Genomic DNA, 19,479 nt, shown 5'->3' on the forward strand with positions numbered 1-19,479 from the left:
TACAGTCGTCAAAACCTTCGATGGCCATGCGGTGGCGGCGACGTGCTAATACAATCCCATTAGATCATTGCTATTTGGGGAAATAAATCACCTTGTAAACAGAGGAGTTCTAGTAACTGAAAAGTTTGCGCGTGGACACAAAAAGGAGAGGAAAAAGAAAGACGAGCGCAATTTCTTTTTTTTTTGAAAAGCAGACGGAAGTCTGACTGACGCACTAATCCCCACTGATGCGCATGTGGAAGGCTTCCACAATCTCGCGCACAAGGTGATCCCTGTGTCTAAATATGACTGTTGTTTTATTGAAGACAGGTTTACATTTGAGCTTCTTTTTTTTTTATTATTCGTGCCGCACGTGTGGCAATGCTTAGGAAGGTTAAGGGAGTCTCCACAGAGTAATCTCCGATGTTCGCCCAATCTTTCGTTGACGCATCTTCCGGCTTGACCAGTGTACAATGCACCACATGAAAACGGCACCTTGTAAGCCACTCCCCTGGCACAAGGAACAAACAGAGCTGTGTGCTTTACACCGCACACATTATTTCGTTTTGTTGTTTTTCCGACATCATCCTTCCGGCTCAGCATTCGCGCTCGTCTTTGTTTTTCCTCTCTGCTCTAGTCCACGCGCAAACGGTTCAGTATGCGTTGAATCCCATGCATACTGCATGGAATTCAATGCCGCATCATTGGACGCAGTAGCTAAGCGCATAAGCCACTGGAAGAGTCTCATAGGAATTGGTAAATCCGGACTTTGTATCTATGTCTCTCGGATGCCCGGGTGGTAAAATCTACGACAGCAAGGAAATGAGTATATGCGACCTGAAAGCATGTATCTATCTATCGTTTTCTTAAGCCAACCTGGAAGACGTTAGCAAAATCTTCTAACCTGGGCTGCATTTTCGTGATTGCAGTTGAACCGGCCTTTGGATACAGAGTGAGGCACACTCATTATAAACCACGCGGGATTGGTCGTACGGCTTGGTTAAAGGTGGTCTTTCTACATATATTTGATGGTATTTCACTTAATCTCCAAAAATAAGAATGTTTGGTAAGGAGCATCTGTAACCTGAAACAGAATTGACAATCGATATACTACCGCATCTATTTCGCTTTCTCGCAACGTGCGAAATCGGCCGTTCTTTTTTTCTCCGAATTCACTGTGGTAAAGTTACCATGGTGTTAATGTGTATGAGGCTCTGCATTGCATTGCTAAGGAAATCGGGTATATTGAATGCGGTTTTATGCCCACAAGCGACATTAACTAGAAGGGACGCCGCAGTAAAGGGTGTCTGTACGTATTTCCAACCACCGGCGCTTTAGACTTTAATAGCATCACACAGTTTACGAACGAATTGCGTTACACGTTAATCAAAACGCGGATGCCGTGGTGACATTTGCGCTGTGTCCTCGAGGTCAGAATCTTTGTGCTGTATGTATTGACGCTTCGCTGCGGGTAAGTGAAATATGTCCCACAGACTCGACAGAATGCGCTGCAGAAAAGTTCTGCCTTGCTTAACACTGATTCCGAAAATATGGTGAACAGGTTGGAGGAAAGAGGACGTAGTTACTGAAACTGAAGGATGTTCACTTAAAACATTCTAGGTTGCACTTAACTTCCCTTAAACGATAAGGATAAGGCGAAGCCTTTTGGGCTAGTTCTACTGTGGTGTTTATTTGACAGAACCGGTGTTTTTAGCAAACTTTATGGCAGTTTATTTAGACATCTAGCCATTGTCAAAAAACAGGACTGGCAGCCCGAAACGGCCGCGTCCCAAGTCACACATAACCCGTAAACCTATCATCATCCATCCGACGCTCTGGTAAGGCCTCCTCCACCTCCAAGATGGAGAGGGGGGGGGTGTTTTTTTTTTTTTTTTTATCGAGGTCAAGGCTCAACCCTGATAAGAGCCACAAATCATCATGAAGGTAGTCACGCTCATATAATGCTGCAGTGCACTTCTCAGACGAAGAGTTCAGTTTGCGGAAATCGCCCTGTTCGGGCGAAGCCCTCCCACAGATGACACTAGGCAAGAGTGCGGTGTCTTCGGTGCCAGGTTTAATGTCAACAGGTCTACTCAGCGGCGATGGCGCGGGCTCGCTGTACCACTTGGGCTTCGTGACTACCCGCCAATGCTGCGCCTCACCAGTGTCGTCGCGCACATTACTATTTACCGCATCCCTATCCCTCTTATATTCTCAGCCGAGGCACAGTCGCGACGTCTACGTTGCCATGGAGATGGCGCGCTCACTAGACAAGGAGAATTACGATCGGTTTTTCATGAGCACAGCGTGTAGTAGCTGTTTCCGCGCTCGACTGGAATTGGAGGGATAATGGTTCAAGGCTCAGTAATGTAAAATTTGTTTTCTTTATGCGCATAAATGGCGGAAACTTTCTGGGCACATGATCTAATTCCGCCATTCATCAGCCAAGAGAGTGAGGATATCGCCTGATCATGCAAGTTAAATGGTTTAGGTGCCATGATGCGGCTGAAACGTGGAGGCTAACCAAGAAGGTTCTACTGAAGTTGATGACAATGCAAAGGGCTATGGAACGAAAAATGGGGGGGGGGGGGGGGGGGTTACATTAAGAGATAGGAAGCTTGCAGATTGGGTCAGAGAAATATTTCAAGTTACTGACATTCTAGTGGAAATCAAGAAAAAGAAATGGGCTTGGGCAGGACACCTAGTGCGAAGAGAGGATAACCGATGGTCGCTTAGGGTAACAAACTGGATTCCAAGGAAAGGAAAGCGTAGCAGGGGGCGGCAGAACGTTAGGTGTGCGAATGAGGTTAAGAAGTTCGCAGGGGTCAAGTGGATGCAGCTAGCACAGAACCGGATTAGTTGGAGAAATATGGGAGAGGCCTTCGCCTTGCAGTGGGTATAGTCGGTTTGATGATGATAGTGATTGTGGTGGTCAGCAGATGTGCTGCTCCAGATAAAGGTTTTCTGGATTTTGGCCTATATTTTTGTCCTGTCTTCACAAGGCACCAGCATGGTCTGAGCATTTACACCTTTCTGTGGGCTATTGCTTATTGCTATGTTGGCTCAGTAATGATCGGTGAGGCGCGCTGTCGTTGATGGGTGCAAGACGCCAAAGCAGAAACTTAAAAAGATGCAGCCCTCTTATAGGCAGGCAATGATCAGGGTGCCTGCAATCTCAGCATACTGCATTCTCTTCTAAGGATTGGTGCTTAAATTCCTAGACGAGGTCAATGGCATTTCGTCTGTGGTGGCCAATTCACTTTTTCTTATAACTTGCTTACATTAGAGAGATAATTTTAACACTGGTTCAACGAAGAGGCTGCACTGATGGTCACTGCATCAAATCCAGATTGGCTGATAAGGTATCACGGCACGACAGGAGCGGTGAATAAAAAGCAAACGAGATGCGCTGAAAAGAAAATTTTGGGCGAGTGGGAAATCAAAATTGCGAGTCAGACAAATCCCGTCTCGTCCACGCAGGCAGGTTCGAAAGGCTTGATGAATGCGGAGCTCTATGTGTAAAGTATGCAGCCTTCCCCCGCTTATTCTTGTAGTGCTGGGCTGCATGTTGCTACGTACGCGTTGTAAGGTAATAACCTTTCTGTCGGAGAAGGGTGATCACACACCAATTAAGAGCCTGGTAGGTTAGAGCTAGCAGTAGTAAACAACACTGTCCAAACCTACCCGCAAAGGCAGAATTTAAGTATCCTCAATTTTTCTTTCGAAAGTGGGAAGAAAAGTTGATAGCTAGTAACTGAAATATCGAGAGATACCGGTCTTATCTGTGGTATATGAGAGCCATGGAAGCTGAATATATACACAGGAAAAAAAAAGCGCCGAATGCTGGCCTTCTACAAAATAGTTTCGGGCCGAACCGACTATTTTAGGCAGTTTAAAAATGCATACACCCCCATTCATATCTTTGGCACTCAAGCTGGACGCCGGCTGCTTGATTATTCCACCAACGCAAAGCGCTTTAATATCGGAGTCGCGTGCTGTCTACACGTTTTACTCCCCTCATGCTCGCATTTCCGTTTGCACTCATTCTTCCGCGGTCGCCTAGTCCAAGTTCGGTTTAGTGCAGCAGTTGCCATTGTTGTATTTCGAAATTAACCGAAGTTTAGGACACATCACTCGTAATAGTGTGCGATAGCAGTATGGCGTATGTGTAGTGAGGAGCGCTTTGAGTACTCATGTATTTCTTATTACAAACGCAAAGTGGCCGAAATAGCCAATGTCACTTACCCGTCACAAAGCCAAAATACCAAGTAATCCGCCTTCAGCAAAACTCATCTATTATTTGTTCTTGACACAGAATAGCAACAAATAGCACAGCTAGAGAAGGCGAACTGCAATCCTACAAGCTTTCCCTATATACTGTCCGCGATAGCTGTACATATTTCAGTCCGGGTTTCCCTCAAAGAACAATGGCACTGGCTCGAAATGTTTCAGAGAAAACTAGTGGTTATTGAGTACATACTGATATCAAACTTCGTATAGAAGCTCCGTGTTAAAGGGTGCAGAAGGCATGCTATCTGTGTGTCGGAAATTTTCTACACGAGGTCATTGAAGCGTAGATATGACGCCTCATTACTTGGCTTGCCAGAACAGGCAGACAGGATTCTGAGCCTGAATAAAAACTAATATGCGCGTATTTTGGCTTACCGTTCAGTGCAAGCATAACTTTCAAAGGCAACCATATCGATGTTTTCAGTAGGAATTCATTGATCCTTTCTTAGAAAGCAGCAAGTTTGAAAGGGTGGAATCGGTGCAAGGCTTCGGTGGCACAGGTTTGAAACTTTTAAGGTCTATACGTAGGTCTACAAGTACACGTAGAAGAGACGACCAAATTTGTGTTAGCCCTCGTCTAGAGGCTCTTCTTTCTCTAATGAAGCAGTCAACATAACGTGTTAAAGCGGTTAGTAATTGGGGAAAAATACTTTGTAAGTATTTAATGAGTGAAGTATAGTTAGTTAAGTATAGTATAGACAAGTGTACGCTCGTGCAGAAAAACCATTCGGCAGAAACAAAAACTGATTTGCACTCCTTAACAGCAAAGCCTCCTGTAGCATCACCATGACATGTTCGTGTTTTTCAGGGTTACATATTACCGAAAACTGAGGCCAAACGGTATACAGTGTATTACCGTTTAGGATAACGAATTACTAAAATACAGAAAATGCCAATGTGATGAAGAGCTGTTACTGAATAACCATTTTGAAGCAGTAAATTTATAACTGTTTGACAAAACGAACGCAGTCAGTGCTATTTGCAGGGACCATGCATTGAATATTACATGCGTCTTACATAAAAGTCAAGAATTGAAAATGAGCTAAAACACTTGGTAAATAGTTTTTGTCGGAAACCCGGGGCTCAAAGGAAATAACGGACAGTGTTCTATGATATATTTCGCCAAACAAAATAATAAAGTGAGCGCATCACAAGCAAAGAAAACACAAGTGCAAGTATTTTTTTGTGTAGCTGCTTTGTGTAGCTGTATCGACCTGTTAGGTGTGTAACGTTCAAACGCTAGCTTGGGACGTCTGTCAGGTTCTGCAAAACAGAGCGTTCCCGGAGATCCCGCAAAAGGTAACGAAAACAAAATGCCCATAATCATGACATCAGGGTTAAAGTGAGAGAATGGTATAGCGAACGCTCTCATCTCATAGATGAAACTGCACAACTAAGCCACTTTTAGCCGAACCATTTCCTTTGACTTCATGAAAGGTTCTTTTTCTGTATTATCGTCAAAAAATATTATTTTCGCTGAAACGGCAAGCAATGGGGACAAGCATTAGGATAGGTAGAAAGGAGTGAAATGTTTCTGAAATGTTTTCCTTCGTGTGAGCGGCTGTTGGCTCTCTTCGTAAGTATTTCATAACGAGCCGCTTATTTTTCTTTTACGTATCCTCTAATCGGCGATGTTTATAGCCATTTTAGTGTTTCAGCGAAACGTTGTAAAGAGAAATGTTCGGTTCAGCGTTCTTACTTACAAGTTAGCGATTTTTTAAATTAGTTGCTTAACTGTGTTTGTAATGGCGGTGTGCATTCATGACTCGAAAAAGCTTTAATATTATTGCACATTATTGTTCCTCAATTCATAGGCTGACGTAATGGCTGAAGAGGTGCATACTGCATTCATCGATGAGGTGATGGCCCTTCCGCATTTTGACAGCTGGACCAAATACATCCTTACTAAAAAGGTAAGTTGAGAGCATGTAAAAATGAGATTCAACACCTAATATCTCGATCCCAGCACAAGCAGAGTGAAATTGATGAAAATATTAAACGAAGTTAATATCATTGCAGTTTTTTCCTAATTCTACTCGATATCAGTTTATTCAAATATGCAATGCTTCTTGAACCTAGTGATACAATGAAAAAACAATGGCTGTAGTTCAGCATCATTGCTGGAGATAAGAGTGCTGCAGGAACTGCTGCTCTTTCAATGAAGTTCTTTCACTGGAGACTCATTCGGTGCGTGGTCTCTAAGAGCGTGATAACAATTCCATTTAGGGGTCTGCATAGAGCGCTGTCAGGCTTCCTTCCAAATCAAAGGTGATTCTTTATGCGACTCGTAATGACGAGAAAAAAATAGCGTTTATACACAGCTTTAGGGTTGAGATAAGGTAAGGTAGAAAGATCCATGATCTCCAAAAATCTACATTGTCTCACGGAAATTCAGGGCCTACAAAAAAGGTTTTAAATGCCTTGTTGTCGTAAAAAAAAAAAAAAAAAAAAAAAAGAAAAAAAAAAAAAGAATGGGGCTGTTGGAACCTTTTGCTGTGGCATTTTAGAGGCTTTCAGAACAGATTGCTTCTAGAACATTGGAGATTCCTTTATCAACGCTATTAACAATAAGACACAAATCAAAAAATTTAGACATAGGACAGCCTACTGTTATGGTCAGCTTCCTTATATTTTTGCGCTCTTATTCAACGGCTTATCAAGATTAAGGACTTGAAGCATCGATGCTTCTGGCTGCATACTGCTTCGACCAATTTGTTTGCGCATACGTGGCTCATCAAAAAATACTGCCGTGACACGCTCATAATCGCCGATCGTATTAAAGCATAAAACAGTATAAATTAGGTACGCAGCGACATTGCTGCGTGCGTGTGCCTATTCTGCAGCAAATACTGACTAGTGGTTTTAATTGAGCGTGCGCTAGTGAAACAGTAGGAGAATTTGTCAGAAATTGCCGGATCATTAGTTAGCTGTGAAGGGCGACAAAGTTTAGTGCTACAAACATGTGCAGACCTGTAAGATTATTTCCCCGAAAATAAAAATTTCCCATTGCGGGTCAACCTAAACATCTGGCGCCAGTGAACTTGTCTAGATTGTTTTAAGTACGTATTTAGAGGTCAAATGACACCTAGAGTTTTCATCCCATAACGGAAAGACCAGCAGCGCTATATGTCCCTCTTCTTTGCAGCGCCTCTAGTTACTTGGCAGTACATATGTGTATAGGTTTACTTTACGTAGGTGTCGAAATTGGCCAAGCATGTGAACGACACTGCAATTGCATGAAATCATTTCAACGAACGCAGTACCACTTTGTACTTCCAGAAAGAATGAATGCCAATAAAATTTGACGTTTATGTTTGCTTTGTAGGTCTTTTCAAATTAAATATTTGGTGGCCGTCTTGAAAATTTACCATAACTGCTTTGTGGCCTAAAACAAACATGTAAACAGCCTCGCATCACAAGGAAACGAAAAAATTGGAATTAACGTGTTTTTTCACGGCAAACAAAATATTTTATTCACTTGCAAACTGTCGAATTTGTGTTAGCAGCCTTATGTTGCAATGTAACATGTGACGTTGAAATGAATGATTTGTACGCGCAGGCGCAAAACATGGTCGTGCATTCCCTGTTCCCGGCCAGGTTATCAGCAGGCGTGCTCGCCATGAAAATAACGCAAATGGTTTGTATTGTTTTATGATATATTGATTCTTAGTTGATTGTTTTGTGCTACAAAATCTACTCGGTTTGAAAAACGAACTGGTCTTTGAAGCTTTCTAGTGTTATATCATGAGGAAACAGGAACGCCGTTGGCAGTAATAATATAATTTGTACGTATACATATTTATGAAATAATTTTACTCTGAGATGTAAGATGTTTTATTGACACAAGTTTAGAAATACAGAGGAAAATAGGTTTTCTAATTCTTCATAAATATTTGCTAGCGCGAATCCCACTAAACCTCTCGAATTGCATCCAACAAGTTCCAACTAGACAAACAAGGCATACTACACAATACATACTAGCTCCAATTTTTGCGAAAACAAACTTCTTAAGAAGAGCCTTTTCCCTCAAACAGTGAAGCAATAGGAATAAGTAGTAGTAATATGTGGTTATTTTATTATATATCCAAAAGGAAAGAAAAGATGTTACACAACCCCGGTATCTGCTATCTGATATCGATCGGAAATAAAGGGATAGTCAGGAAGCGGTAGACGAAAACAAAGCGGTGAGCGATAGGGAGAAAGGGCCATGGTAGGTAAAAATAAAACTAGAGATAAATATATACACTAGGAAGAAATGCCAACGACAATATTTTGTAAATTATCTACTAAAGGTATTAGAATGTCTTTCTATACAATCAAAAGTCAATAGAGGTGTACTGTGTTCTTGAATTTTGTGCCCGGTCTTGATATGATTCGAGTTAAAATTTTTTCTTGAGTATGGGTGCTTTGGTGTTTTATGGTAGCATTTAAGGATTTTATCTATTTGTCTTAATGAGCATCTTTCTCTGGTCAAAGCATTAACCTGCAGTGTTGTCAAATAAATAGATAAAATAGAATGTCTGCAATCAATACAAGTTAAATGTGTAAAGATGACAAATATTTCAGCGTCTGATACATACATATTGCCGTGTCTGGGCCATGACTACCTCTCTTGGGTGGTTTTTGTTTGCGGCGTTCTTGTAGATCTCCAGTACACGTACACACTTAGCAATATGTTGATATGCATTGGCGGGAGACGACACGATCGCTGCCCTTATTTGCATTATCCAAGGTGATCTGATGCTACAGGAATCAAAATTTATGTTTTATATTAACAAGCGCTATTTGTTTTATGTGAAAAGACCGAAATTTCACGTACAAAACCAACGTTCTCCTGTGCTCACATAATAATAATAATAATGATAATAATAATAATAATAATAATAATAATAATAATAATAATAATAATAATAATAATAATAATAATAATAATAATAATAATAATAATAATAATAACAACAATAATAATAATAATAATAATAATAATAATAATAATAATAATAATAATAATAATAATAATAATAATAATAATAATAATAATAATAATAATAATAATAATAATAATAATAATAATAATAATAATAATAATAATAATAACAATAATATTAATAATAATAATAATAATAATAATAATAATAACAATAATAATAATAATAATAATTGTTTCACAAGAAAGGAAAGGCGTAGTATCGGTCACACTTGTTTTGTGAACAACTGATCACGCTGTAATGTCAACGCTTATATTCCTGCTGAAATATAGAAATGTTCAGCCATGCATTCATGCGTAGACCAATACACATCAGGTGTAATACTGCATCCTCACGAAAATGCGCAGACCCGCTTCATAATGCGCATGTGTTTGTAATGCGATTTCCTCGTGCGCATGATTGAACCCCCTCTAGTATTGTATAGATCTTACCCATATTTAATCTCGGTGTCACTCCTCTTTCGCCTTTTCCCTGCGCTGAATGTAGCTAAGGAGCTCAAGAAACATAGCAGTTGTCTTCCGTACGTTTCGACGCTAAAGCTTTCTAAACGTCTCTCACAGCCTGAGTCAGGCTATGAGAGACGCCGTACTGGACGATTCGGAAATTTCGACTACCTGGGGTTCTTTAACGTGCACTGACATTGCACAGCATACGGTCGTCTTGCTTTTCGCCTCCATCGAAAAGCGGCCGTCGAGGGCTATACTCCCAACGCGGAGCTTGAGCCTCTCTTTGGTTTCTTTTACGGCTGCGGCTTATGGTCGTTTCAGCTATGTCATTTTTTTTTCCTTAAAATAAATTTGACACACCAATATTTACGATATTCGATAAAATGAAATTTTAGAGCAGCTATTTACATCGCAGAAAACAGTCTTCGTTGTCAACCGCGTGAACGACCAGCATGAATTTGTCCTGTGATCGGCAGAGACCCCCAGTTCACAGTGGTACAGGTTGAGTAGCGTTAGTTAGTGGCCAATCGCAGCTTTGCCATGGTGGTAGAGCGCCGCATTGGCTTCGAGAGATGGTGGGCTCGAATCTCGCTCTTGGTTATACATCCATCGATTTTCTCAAATGGGTGCCTGTCCTGGTGGTTGGCTTCACAGTGTGCTCGGCTTAGGAACGGAACCAACATTTTCAATTCACACCACTGTTCGCCTTAACAGACATTATGAAAAACGGGCCACAATGGGCTCTGTCACACAGTGCGGATTTAGGTAACCTTGGATAGATTCTTTCCTCGAAGAAAGTTTTGCGCCCTATAATTTAGCTTCACTTTTAAATGCAGGTTATGGGAAGACGAAGTAGTCTCTTAGGATCCTAATGCTGTCATTGAGAGACTCTCTGAGAATTTCTTTGTTCCGGATGATTTTGATGCACTGGGAAAGGCCGTGCAAAATTTAGCTCCCTGGGCTGGCCTGTTTAACATGTAACAGCGCGTTCCGGCTTCTGCGATGTCGACCGGTTGCGTTGATGACGAGGATGGTGACAACAGAGACATCGTTCAAAACAGAAACATACCTTTACAGGCTGAGATAGAAACGCATTGACGTCCATCGCACGCAAAGCATTTTACTTTAACGAAATTCTCTCAGGCAGATCCCAGTAGAATAATGAACTACAGAACTGTATAAATATACGATAAAACATTCTGTAGTTTTTCTTACAACACTAGATTTTCTGTAGTTCTACAGAACCGTTTGTAGTTCTACAGAACCATATATAGTTCTTAATACTTCTTTCATAACTACAGAGTGGTCTTTCGTTATTACATAACTTTTTGTGTTCACAAATGGTTCACGTTCAGAAATTGAAAAGGAATGTTTTGGTGACAACAAAACCTTCTCTGTAGTTGTCTAGACTCGCCTCTATCACAAGTATAACTAACTTGTACAACACTGTGGGGACGTGTACGGGAGCCTAAAGAGGAAGGCGTGGAATCACGCGGGGTGGAAGACTGCAGAAAACTACTTTATATAGAATTATCCTCATCGCTTTTTATAAGCGTCTGCAATCATCAGCGCAAAGCATTCTTTTAACTTTCTAGGCATTGCGCAGCACACAAATCATATGTAAAAATATATAAACGTAGTTCTAAGTTGTTGAATTGAAATAAGAAATCGTATGCTCTACGCTCGAAGCCAAGGCAACACCTCGCTTTTAGGCCTGAGTGCATTATAGAGTAAAACTCAGTGAAGGACATTTGTTCTCATTCCAGGTAGGTACAGTGGTTCACTGGAAAACGAGCCCACTGGAGTTCTTCATGGCAGTCAGCGCCATAGTTGCGGCAGACTGGACCTCATCCTTACGTCATCCACTCGTCGATCGAAGGTGAGTCGAAAATGCGAGAAGGAGAAATGACATTTTTTTTTTTTATTCGCGAACCTCTCCCAACAAATTTTGCGTTTCAAGACATTGTGCATTGCCTGTTTTATTCCAACAGACTGTTAGAAATGCTCTCGGAGCTTCTGCACCAAATCGGGCTGATTTTTAGAACTTGTGTAAATAGAGAACGTATCTTAAGGCACTACCTACATTCTACAGCAAATGATGGAGCACATGCTCCCACTAGTAGTGCTATATCCTTGCATCCCTTAAGTCGCTACATGGGCGTAGCAGTGCACATGACGAAAAATGAAATCATGAATTTTCGGCTTTCCTACGTATGCAAAGGAGCAATAATGGTCGGGTGAAGAAATAATTAAGATGCAAGGATGTACACTAGCGCTGCGCTAGAACGGGAATGCTTCCTACAGCCACCTAATATCAGTGTGAAGTTAGGGGTTACATGTTGTATTGTAGTCTTCCTTCTTCACATACCAGAACATATTTTAATAGAGCAGGCTACAAATCTATGCCCGGTTAAAGAGAATATTCAAAGCTCATTTATTCATATTTGCGGACGTATATCTCACAACCCGCGGTTTACTTTACTGAATTGCGTTTTTCTGATGGCGTATGTTATTTATCTACATTATTACCAGTAGCGTAGTGTTATATTAAGGGTTTACACCGACATCAGAGGTTTTTCCTTTGCTTACCTCGCCACACTTTCCACAAACATTCCTATGTCAGGCAACAGCACATGGTTATAGATTCAAAGTTCGATGGGTGACAATCACAGAGCTGGCTGGTATGTCCTTGTTGGAATAGCGGTAATAGCCATGTCAACTCTACCCTGTTCACCCAGCGGTGGAGGTCGGTTTATAAGCCCTCAAATACGATTCTTGACGAAAGAAATGTCTACCAGACATATTTGCCTTTAAGAGCATCCCAATCTATTCTAGGAAAGGCTTGTCAGTTTTCGACACCGATTGCCATTTCAACCCGCAGAAGAATGCTATTGGTAAGTGTTTTGTGTTCGTACCTAAAATGTTTGCAGCATATTGTTTTCTTGTAGGCTGAAAAAGTGATAGTGTAGATCCTCTAAAAAGTAAAAACGTACATCCTCTATTACACCGAGGCAGTCGTTTTAGCAATGCGGTTAGTGCTCAAGTTTCGAAATTTTACGGACAATGTGTTTTCTTAAGAATTCAGTCCGGTATAATAATTTTATTGGATCCATGACACAGAAACTATAAACATTCTGTTGGACATAAGTTCCGCTTTGAGGCGGTAGCGCAGTAGCGCCATGTGGTCACCCCTAACTACACACATACTCCCTGGCATAAAGGCATCGGATACTACTTTGTGTGAAGACAACAAGGCAAATCAATACATTTATCCCAGCTTGTTCCCAAGCTATCCAAATTGGTCTCACGTAGGCTGACAGGCACCATGTATAGTTAATATCCAAGCTATCATGGGTTCAAAGCGTGCCTCAAATGAACATATTTTGCGAATTTGACATTTTTCCTCAAGCGACTCAAAAGTAATAATGAAGGTAAATATTTCGAGGTGTGTGGTGATATTGAACTCGCAGAAGAAGTGATGACCACCAACTTCACGTGAGCTTTCTTGCGTGTTTGAAAATTCGGTGCGTAGTTATGTGTTTTTGACTTCATGATTCCTGTCGATCAATCGGTGTGTTCACGGCAAGGCTCCCAGACGCTGAACGGAAAATCTCGGTTCTCCTCTCAAAAGGAGAGCTCCTACTCCATATAACAGCGTTGACGTATCCCCTTCTTCTATATTGGAGGTGCATTCTGCTAAAAGTATATGAACAAATTTACATGACTTCGAAGGCATTTAATTTGCATCAAAATGTGTTCCTTACTACTCAGTCCAGCATTTTCCCTATCTGTTTTTCGATATGAAAGCCCAGAAGCCACGTAAGATGTCCTCGGACATATTAAATTTGTGTTGACTTCTGCTTTTACTAAGGTTATCGGTGATAGCAAATATATCTTCGATCGCAGCCTACTTATACCCTCAGAATTTATGGCCGCAGCGTGCTTTCACTGAATAATTACAGTTTTCGTACTTCGGTCCATTGCCCCTTACACTAGTACAACGTTCGAGCTATACTCTTCCCAGACAAGCTTTATAATGCACGAGCTTGTTGCATCAAGTTCTACGGAGTGAATGTCAAATGCATGACAGGGTCCTGACAGGCCACTGCTAATAGCATGTTCCTTGTCTACAAACTTACAGGCTCAATTAGATTTTACGCACTTTTAGTTCCCATGTTCGAGCACAGAATAGGATACATGAATGGCATAAAACTGCTAGAAATATAAGAACGTAAATGCTAAAAAGATAAATAATATGGCCGCTGTACAGATTTCGTATACGACGACAGTAGCTGTGCCGCATTTAAAGCCTTAAGTTTCCAGACGCTCCTCGCACCCTTTAAAGCGAAAGCCGCTGTTAAGAAACTATGGTAAGACTGATTCAAGAATCTGGACCAGCCTCACAACTTGAAAGTTGCACTCTATTATGTGCATCGTCGGGAATTCGCTAAGCCACACGCCGATAACCGTCTATGGAAACCCGGCTACAGGTTGATGTGATCTTGACTTGACGGTGTCGAAAATATTGTCTTAGTGCCGAGACGTTAGAGGCAGTTCCTCGCATTTATATTTTCTGATAAGGCAGCTATAGCTATCGTACCCTATTTTAAACACTCGCAAAGCAATTTTGCTACTTATTCTCACTGTGTGTTGCTCGGTTTCTCTGTCTTCAGTGCTGCCTCTGGGATTCTTCAACATGACCGTTCCGACGTCAGCAAAAGAAAGGTCTGTACGCACAACCTATTGAACTGTGAATTTGTTGTAATTAAGTCAACCTCCTTCGTAGGTAAAAGACTATCTGCAACAGGTCAAAAGGCGTGATGTAACCAAATTGTACGAGCAGTATTGCTATTTGCGCTCCTAAAATGAGCGTTTTCCGTGGCGCCTGTGTAGTGTGCCAGGGCTCTTTCGGTCTTCTGCCCGGGGGTGGCTTTTGTATTGTGAGGCAGGGTTGATGGACGAAGTGTTCTTGAGCGGGAACGTAGACGACTCGCTTGTGCCCGAGGCCTTTTTAGTGCAAAGGCTCAGTAAAGGCTTGATTTTGCCATCCCGGTTTCATTCTGGTACATCTCGGGGCTCTTTTGGATTTATTTTTGTGGAAAATACATGTGCGCATATCCAGCGCATGAATGAATGCTTGTGGGCAGAGGATAGTTTTATCAGTGGGCACGCGGAAGTGCTCCCATCTAGGGTGCTTTCAGAGGATGACGGCTTCACATAAACTCACATGTACATTGACAGTGATTTTTTTTATGACGAATACTGAGATACTCATGCAGCAAAGTAAGTCCATAACGTTCACTGCAATCGCAGTACTTGGCAAAATTGCTAGAATCATTTCTATGATGCCTTGATGACTGAAGCCCCCAACGTTCAGAAGCGCGAACCACGACCAACACAAGTGCCTCTACCCTCTGGACGGCCGCCACCAACTAGGACAGCACGCAACAAAAGGAAAAGGCGCGCCATTGTGGAATTGAATTAAAAGACGCAGCGTCAAATTGGGTGACTATTCAAAACCATCACCCATATTCTTGCCAAACTTCCATCCGCCTACTACAAAAGCGGCACTCACATTCATCCTCCAACCTCACCTCTCCAGAAACATTTTGTCGCACATGTGACGCCTCGGGTTTTAGTAAGCATACTTGTTACGATAAAATATCAAAGCAGTCATTGAAGTAAACCCAGCGGTCTCTCAGCTTTCTGAAATAAACTTATACGATGCTCTCATTTTCTAGTACTAACACCTCATTGGTGACAAGAAAAAAAGCTTAGACATGTCGAGCAGTCTCTTTGCCCTTGGGCAACGAAGCTCGTGCGCCATGATCGTGTCTGTGTAGAATGAGTGGAAGACTGCATGTTGATTCGCTGAGCTGAGAGGCTCGTGTGACCCGTACTTACGTATTTTGTTTTGATGAAGCAGAACTTCCGCTCTGGCATATTGGTGTTTTTGGCATCCCTCTATCATTTATGTGAAACATGTAAAACACATCAAGTGCTACTTGAAATTAAAATCAGTTAAAGAAGGTTAAATTATGTAAGTAGAAGATAAACTAAAATTAAAACCAGCTTCTACTGGGCCAAACAATACAATCTTAGTTTCGGACCTAAGTCTGATTTCGCCTAAATAGATATATTGGGAGTTGCTTTTGTCCAGTCAGTCACTTCATTAGTCGGTACCGCCACCAGCCCACCCGTTAGCCAGCCAGCCCACACACTAGCCAGCCGGCCGGCCGATCTTGCATGCATACTTGCATTGCTCTTACAAATGATTGAACGGTATAATGCCCTGCTTATTCTCATATACGTAAGCGCAAGGAACCATTAATAGACCAGACAGCACGTGGAACATATTTTGCGAGGGATACCATGCAAACCTCATTGATATTTATATCTTCGCGCTCAAATCTGCTCTCAGACAGCTATTGGACTTGTTTATAGCGGGAAGGCCTGCCAGATGTATGGAGAACAATTTAAGCGTAGTCCAAATGGCTTTTCGTTTGGAATTTGAGGTGCTGGTTTCTTATGATGATTAAGGCTACAAAGGGCAGAATACTGTAGTCGAGGGCTCTGGAAAATTCCGATCACCCAGAGTTCTTAGCGTGCACTGACATTGCTAAGTACATGTGCTTCTTTTCCATCAAAGAGTGACTGCCAAAGCTGGCATAGAATGTTTTTTTTTTTTTTACCTCAACTCAGTATTCGAGTTACCTCAATATTAGTTGCACAGCGGTGAGCGCTTAAATTATTTTTCTTTGCTCGTGATCCTGGGTGCTGAATTTGAAGTCATTGCAAAGGGTCTAATCTTACATCGATGGTTTTGCGAAATCAGGGCCTCAGCGCTAGTTGGTTGGGCAATATTCATAGGCTAGGTGCGTTCAGCCTAGCTTGTAGCGCCGCTGAAAAACCCGTCCAAACCCTACACCTCTTTTTTATATCATATTAGAATACGAACGTCGCAGCAGTCGCTTTATTTCTTTTACCCGTGCAATGTCTCATTTGGGTTTGGACACAACTGCTGAAGCAGCTTCCCTCCGTCTTTTCGGATCATGCTTGTAAAGGTCCTCAAGAAGGTGAGATTGAATCAGTACCACTCTCTTGGGAAGTTGCTTCGTTTTGCTGAGGTTCACTTCCAAACTCAGCTGCAGTGTGCTGTTGTCGCTTTGGATGCGGTAGTATGGTGTGGCTATGGGGAACACGTTTGCTCTGTATTCTATATTCGGTAAGGATAGTTTAGTGCGAAGCATTACTTCACCACTGAAGCTGCAAAACTGCAGTGAGGAGGAAGGTTCGTCCTTGAGACAACCTTGTCAGCCCTGCAGAGCAACAGCATAGTAACGGTGAAGCGAAAAAAAAAACAATGGCCGAGAGAGGTGGGTTCGAATCCACGTATTTCTCGTGGCAGAAAGCATATATCCGGGCAGATATCGCCACGCTTTCCTTGTTAATCGTAGGTATCGCCATTTCCGGTCATAGTGGGGTCTTTACTAGCACTCACTCGCGCTTTCCATTGCATGTCGTCGCCTTCACCACTGCCGTCCGTGAGCAATGACTCCATGCACCCAACTATCAGATAGCTCTGTTAAGGTGCATTAAAGATGAGACTCGGTTTGACTAATGGATCTGGCCCTTTCCTAAATTTTGGGCTAGAAATATGCAAATATGATATTACAGTTTTTAGACATATAAATTGAAAAATCAAGTTCACCCATGTTTAAAACACATGCGTTGCACGCACCCAAAATAGACCAACGAAACTCTTGTGTGAACTATCAGGTCAGAAATTGAGGAAATGTAGATATCAGGTCGAGACATGGGAACTTTTGCACAATATACTACCTCCCTTGGCGGAGTCAATCTGCCTGTCAGTTTTCTGACGGCATTCCCGGTGTTCGCGTTTTGAGGCGTCTTATCCTTCTTCGCGGTGGCTTCAAAGGATTGTGGCCCCCAGGACGCCATCAGTCAATCGCCCCCAAGAGATATCTCTTGATGGTGAAAACATAGCACGAAATATAGGAGCCGATAACGGACCGAAACGGAGAATGTTTCGACGTACTTGCTTATGCTAGGAATTGCAAGTTTCTGATAAAGCGGCAGGAGTAAACATGCAAGACGAGAACAGATGCCTGCCGCTTCTAGCTGAGTGAAGTTAAAAACAAACGGAGAACGTTCGCATTCAGGCGCGTATGTCACGGGCAGCAATTGAGAACGAAATAGCCATTTGCATGTTCCTACAAAACTGCATATAAAATTGAACTGTCACTTGCCTATGACTTTGAGCAGGAATATAAAATTATTCTTCTTGTTATTTCCTTTTCATGGTCCGGATCTGCGGTTACTATCTGTCCTAAGTAGACATATTCGCCTACTACTTCCAGTACTTCGCTACCTAATGTAAACTGCTGTTCCTTTCCGAGGCTGTTGAACATTACCTTAGTCTTCTGAATATTGATTTTCAAGCCTACCTTTCTACTTTTCCTGTCTAGGTCACCAATCATTATTTGCAGTTCATCCCCCGAGTTGCTTAGAAAGGCAATGTCATCAGCATATCGCAGATTACTGAGGTATTCTCCATGTATCCTTATCCCTAACTGCTCCCATTCCAAGTCTCTGAATACTTCCTCTAAGCAAGCTGTGAATAGTACTGGGGAGATTGTGTCTTCTTGCATAACACCTTTCTTTATGGGAATTTTGTTACTTTCTTTATGCAGAACTATGGTTGCTGTGCAGCCACTATATATATCTTCCAGCACTTTTACGTACGTCTCGTCTGTCCCATGATTTCGCAATGCTTGCATCACCGCCGAGGTTTCAACTAAGTCAAATGCTTTTTCGTAATCAATAAACGCTATGTATAAGGGCTGGTTATATTCCGAGCATTTTTCTATCACCTGATTGACGGTACGGATATGATCGATAGTAGAGTACCGTTTCCGAAACCCTGCTTGGTCCTTTGGTTGATTGAAGTCTAAGGTTGTCCTGATTCTATTAGCGATTACCTTAGTAAATACCTTATACGTAACAGACAGTAAGCTGATTGGTCTGTAATTTTTAAGGTCCTTAGAGTCTCCTTTCTTATGAATGAGGATAATGTTTGCATTCTTCCATGGTTCCGGTACCGTCGATGACACCAGGCACTGCGTATACAGGGTGGCCAGTTTTTATAGCACGATATCCCCCCGTCCTTCAGCAAATCTGTAGTTATCTGATCCTCTCCAGCTGATTTCCCCCTTTTCATAGTTTCTAGTGCTTTCCTGACCTCGTCTTTCGTCACTGGTGGAACGTCTGACAGTTTTGCTCTACCGCCAATCTCATTACGGTCCTGACTACTTTGGCTACTGTAGAGATCTGTATAGAACTCCTCGGCTACTTTGACTATCTTGTCCATATTAGTGATGACGTTGCCCGCCTTGTCCCTTATCGCATACATATGGTTTTTGCCTATGCCCAATTTCTTCTTTACCGCTATTATGAAGCTCTACGGCAATTTTGTATCTGCAAACATAAACATATAAATACTGTTAGGCAGCGCTGAAGAGAGAAAAGCGGAAGTGTGAGGAAGAAATAACTCACCATCTGTTCGTTAGCGCACAAGGCTAAGGTGAAGAAGCGCTCTGTAAATAAAACCTAACAGTGTGGTGGAAAGTGCTTAAACGATCACCACGGACCCTTCTCTGCATCGTTGAGCCGACGACTCGCTGGACTCCCCCTTTTGACCGTGACAATGATCCAAGCCAGCGACGCACGGCAGCAAGCTGCAGCGGCATACGCTT

The 19,479-nt window shown here is 42.0% G+C and overlaps 1 protein-coding gene across 1 annotated transcript in view; it reads left to right on the forward strand.

The window, feature by feature from the left end:
* Positions 1-6,092: 6,092 nt before the first annotated feature.
* The window catches only part of LOC146200186 (neprilysin-1-like), a 33,750-nt gene continuing 20,363 nt past the window's right edge, over positions 6,093-19,479 (forward strand). Inside the window, exons 1-5 of the mRNA XM_084592286.1 lie at positions 6,093-6,182; positions 7,829-7,906; positions 11,470-11,582; positions 12,539-12,597; positions 14,377-14,428. Of these exons, the coding sequence (XP_084448412.1) occupies positions 6,093-6,182; positions 7,829-7,906; positions 11,470-11,582; positions 12,539-12,597; positions 14,377-14,428 (392 nt within the window). The remainder of the gene's footprint in view (positions 6,183-7,828; positions 7,907-11,469; positions 11,583-12,538; positions 12,598-14,376; positions 14,429-19,479) is intronic.

This window comes from Amblyomma maculatum, chromosome 2 (genome assembly GCF_055883805.1).
Source record: "Amblyomma maculatum isolate TAMU_Amacu chromosome 2, ASM5588380v1, whole genome shotgun sequence".
Lineage (NCBI taxonomy): Eukaryota > Metazoa > Arthropoda > Arachnida > Ixodida > Ixodidae > Amblyomma > Amblyomma maculatum.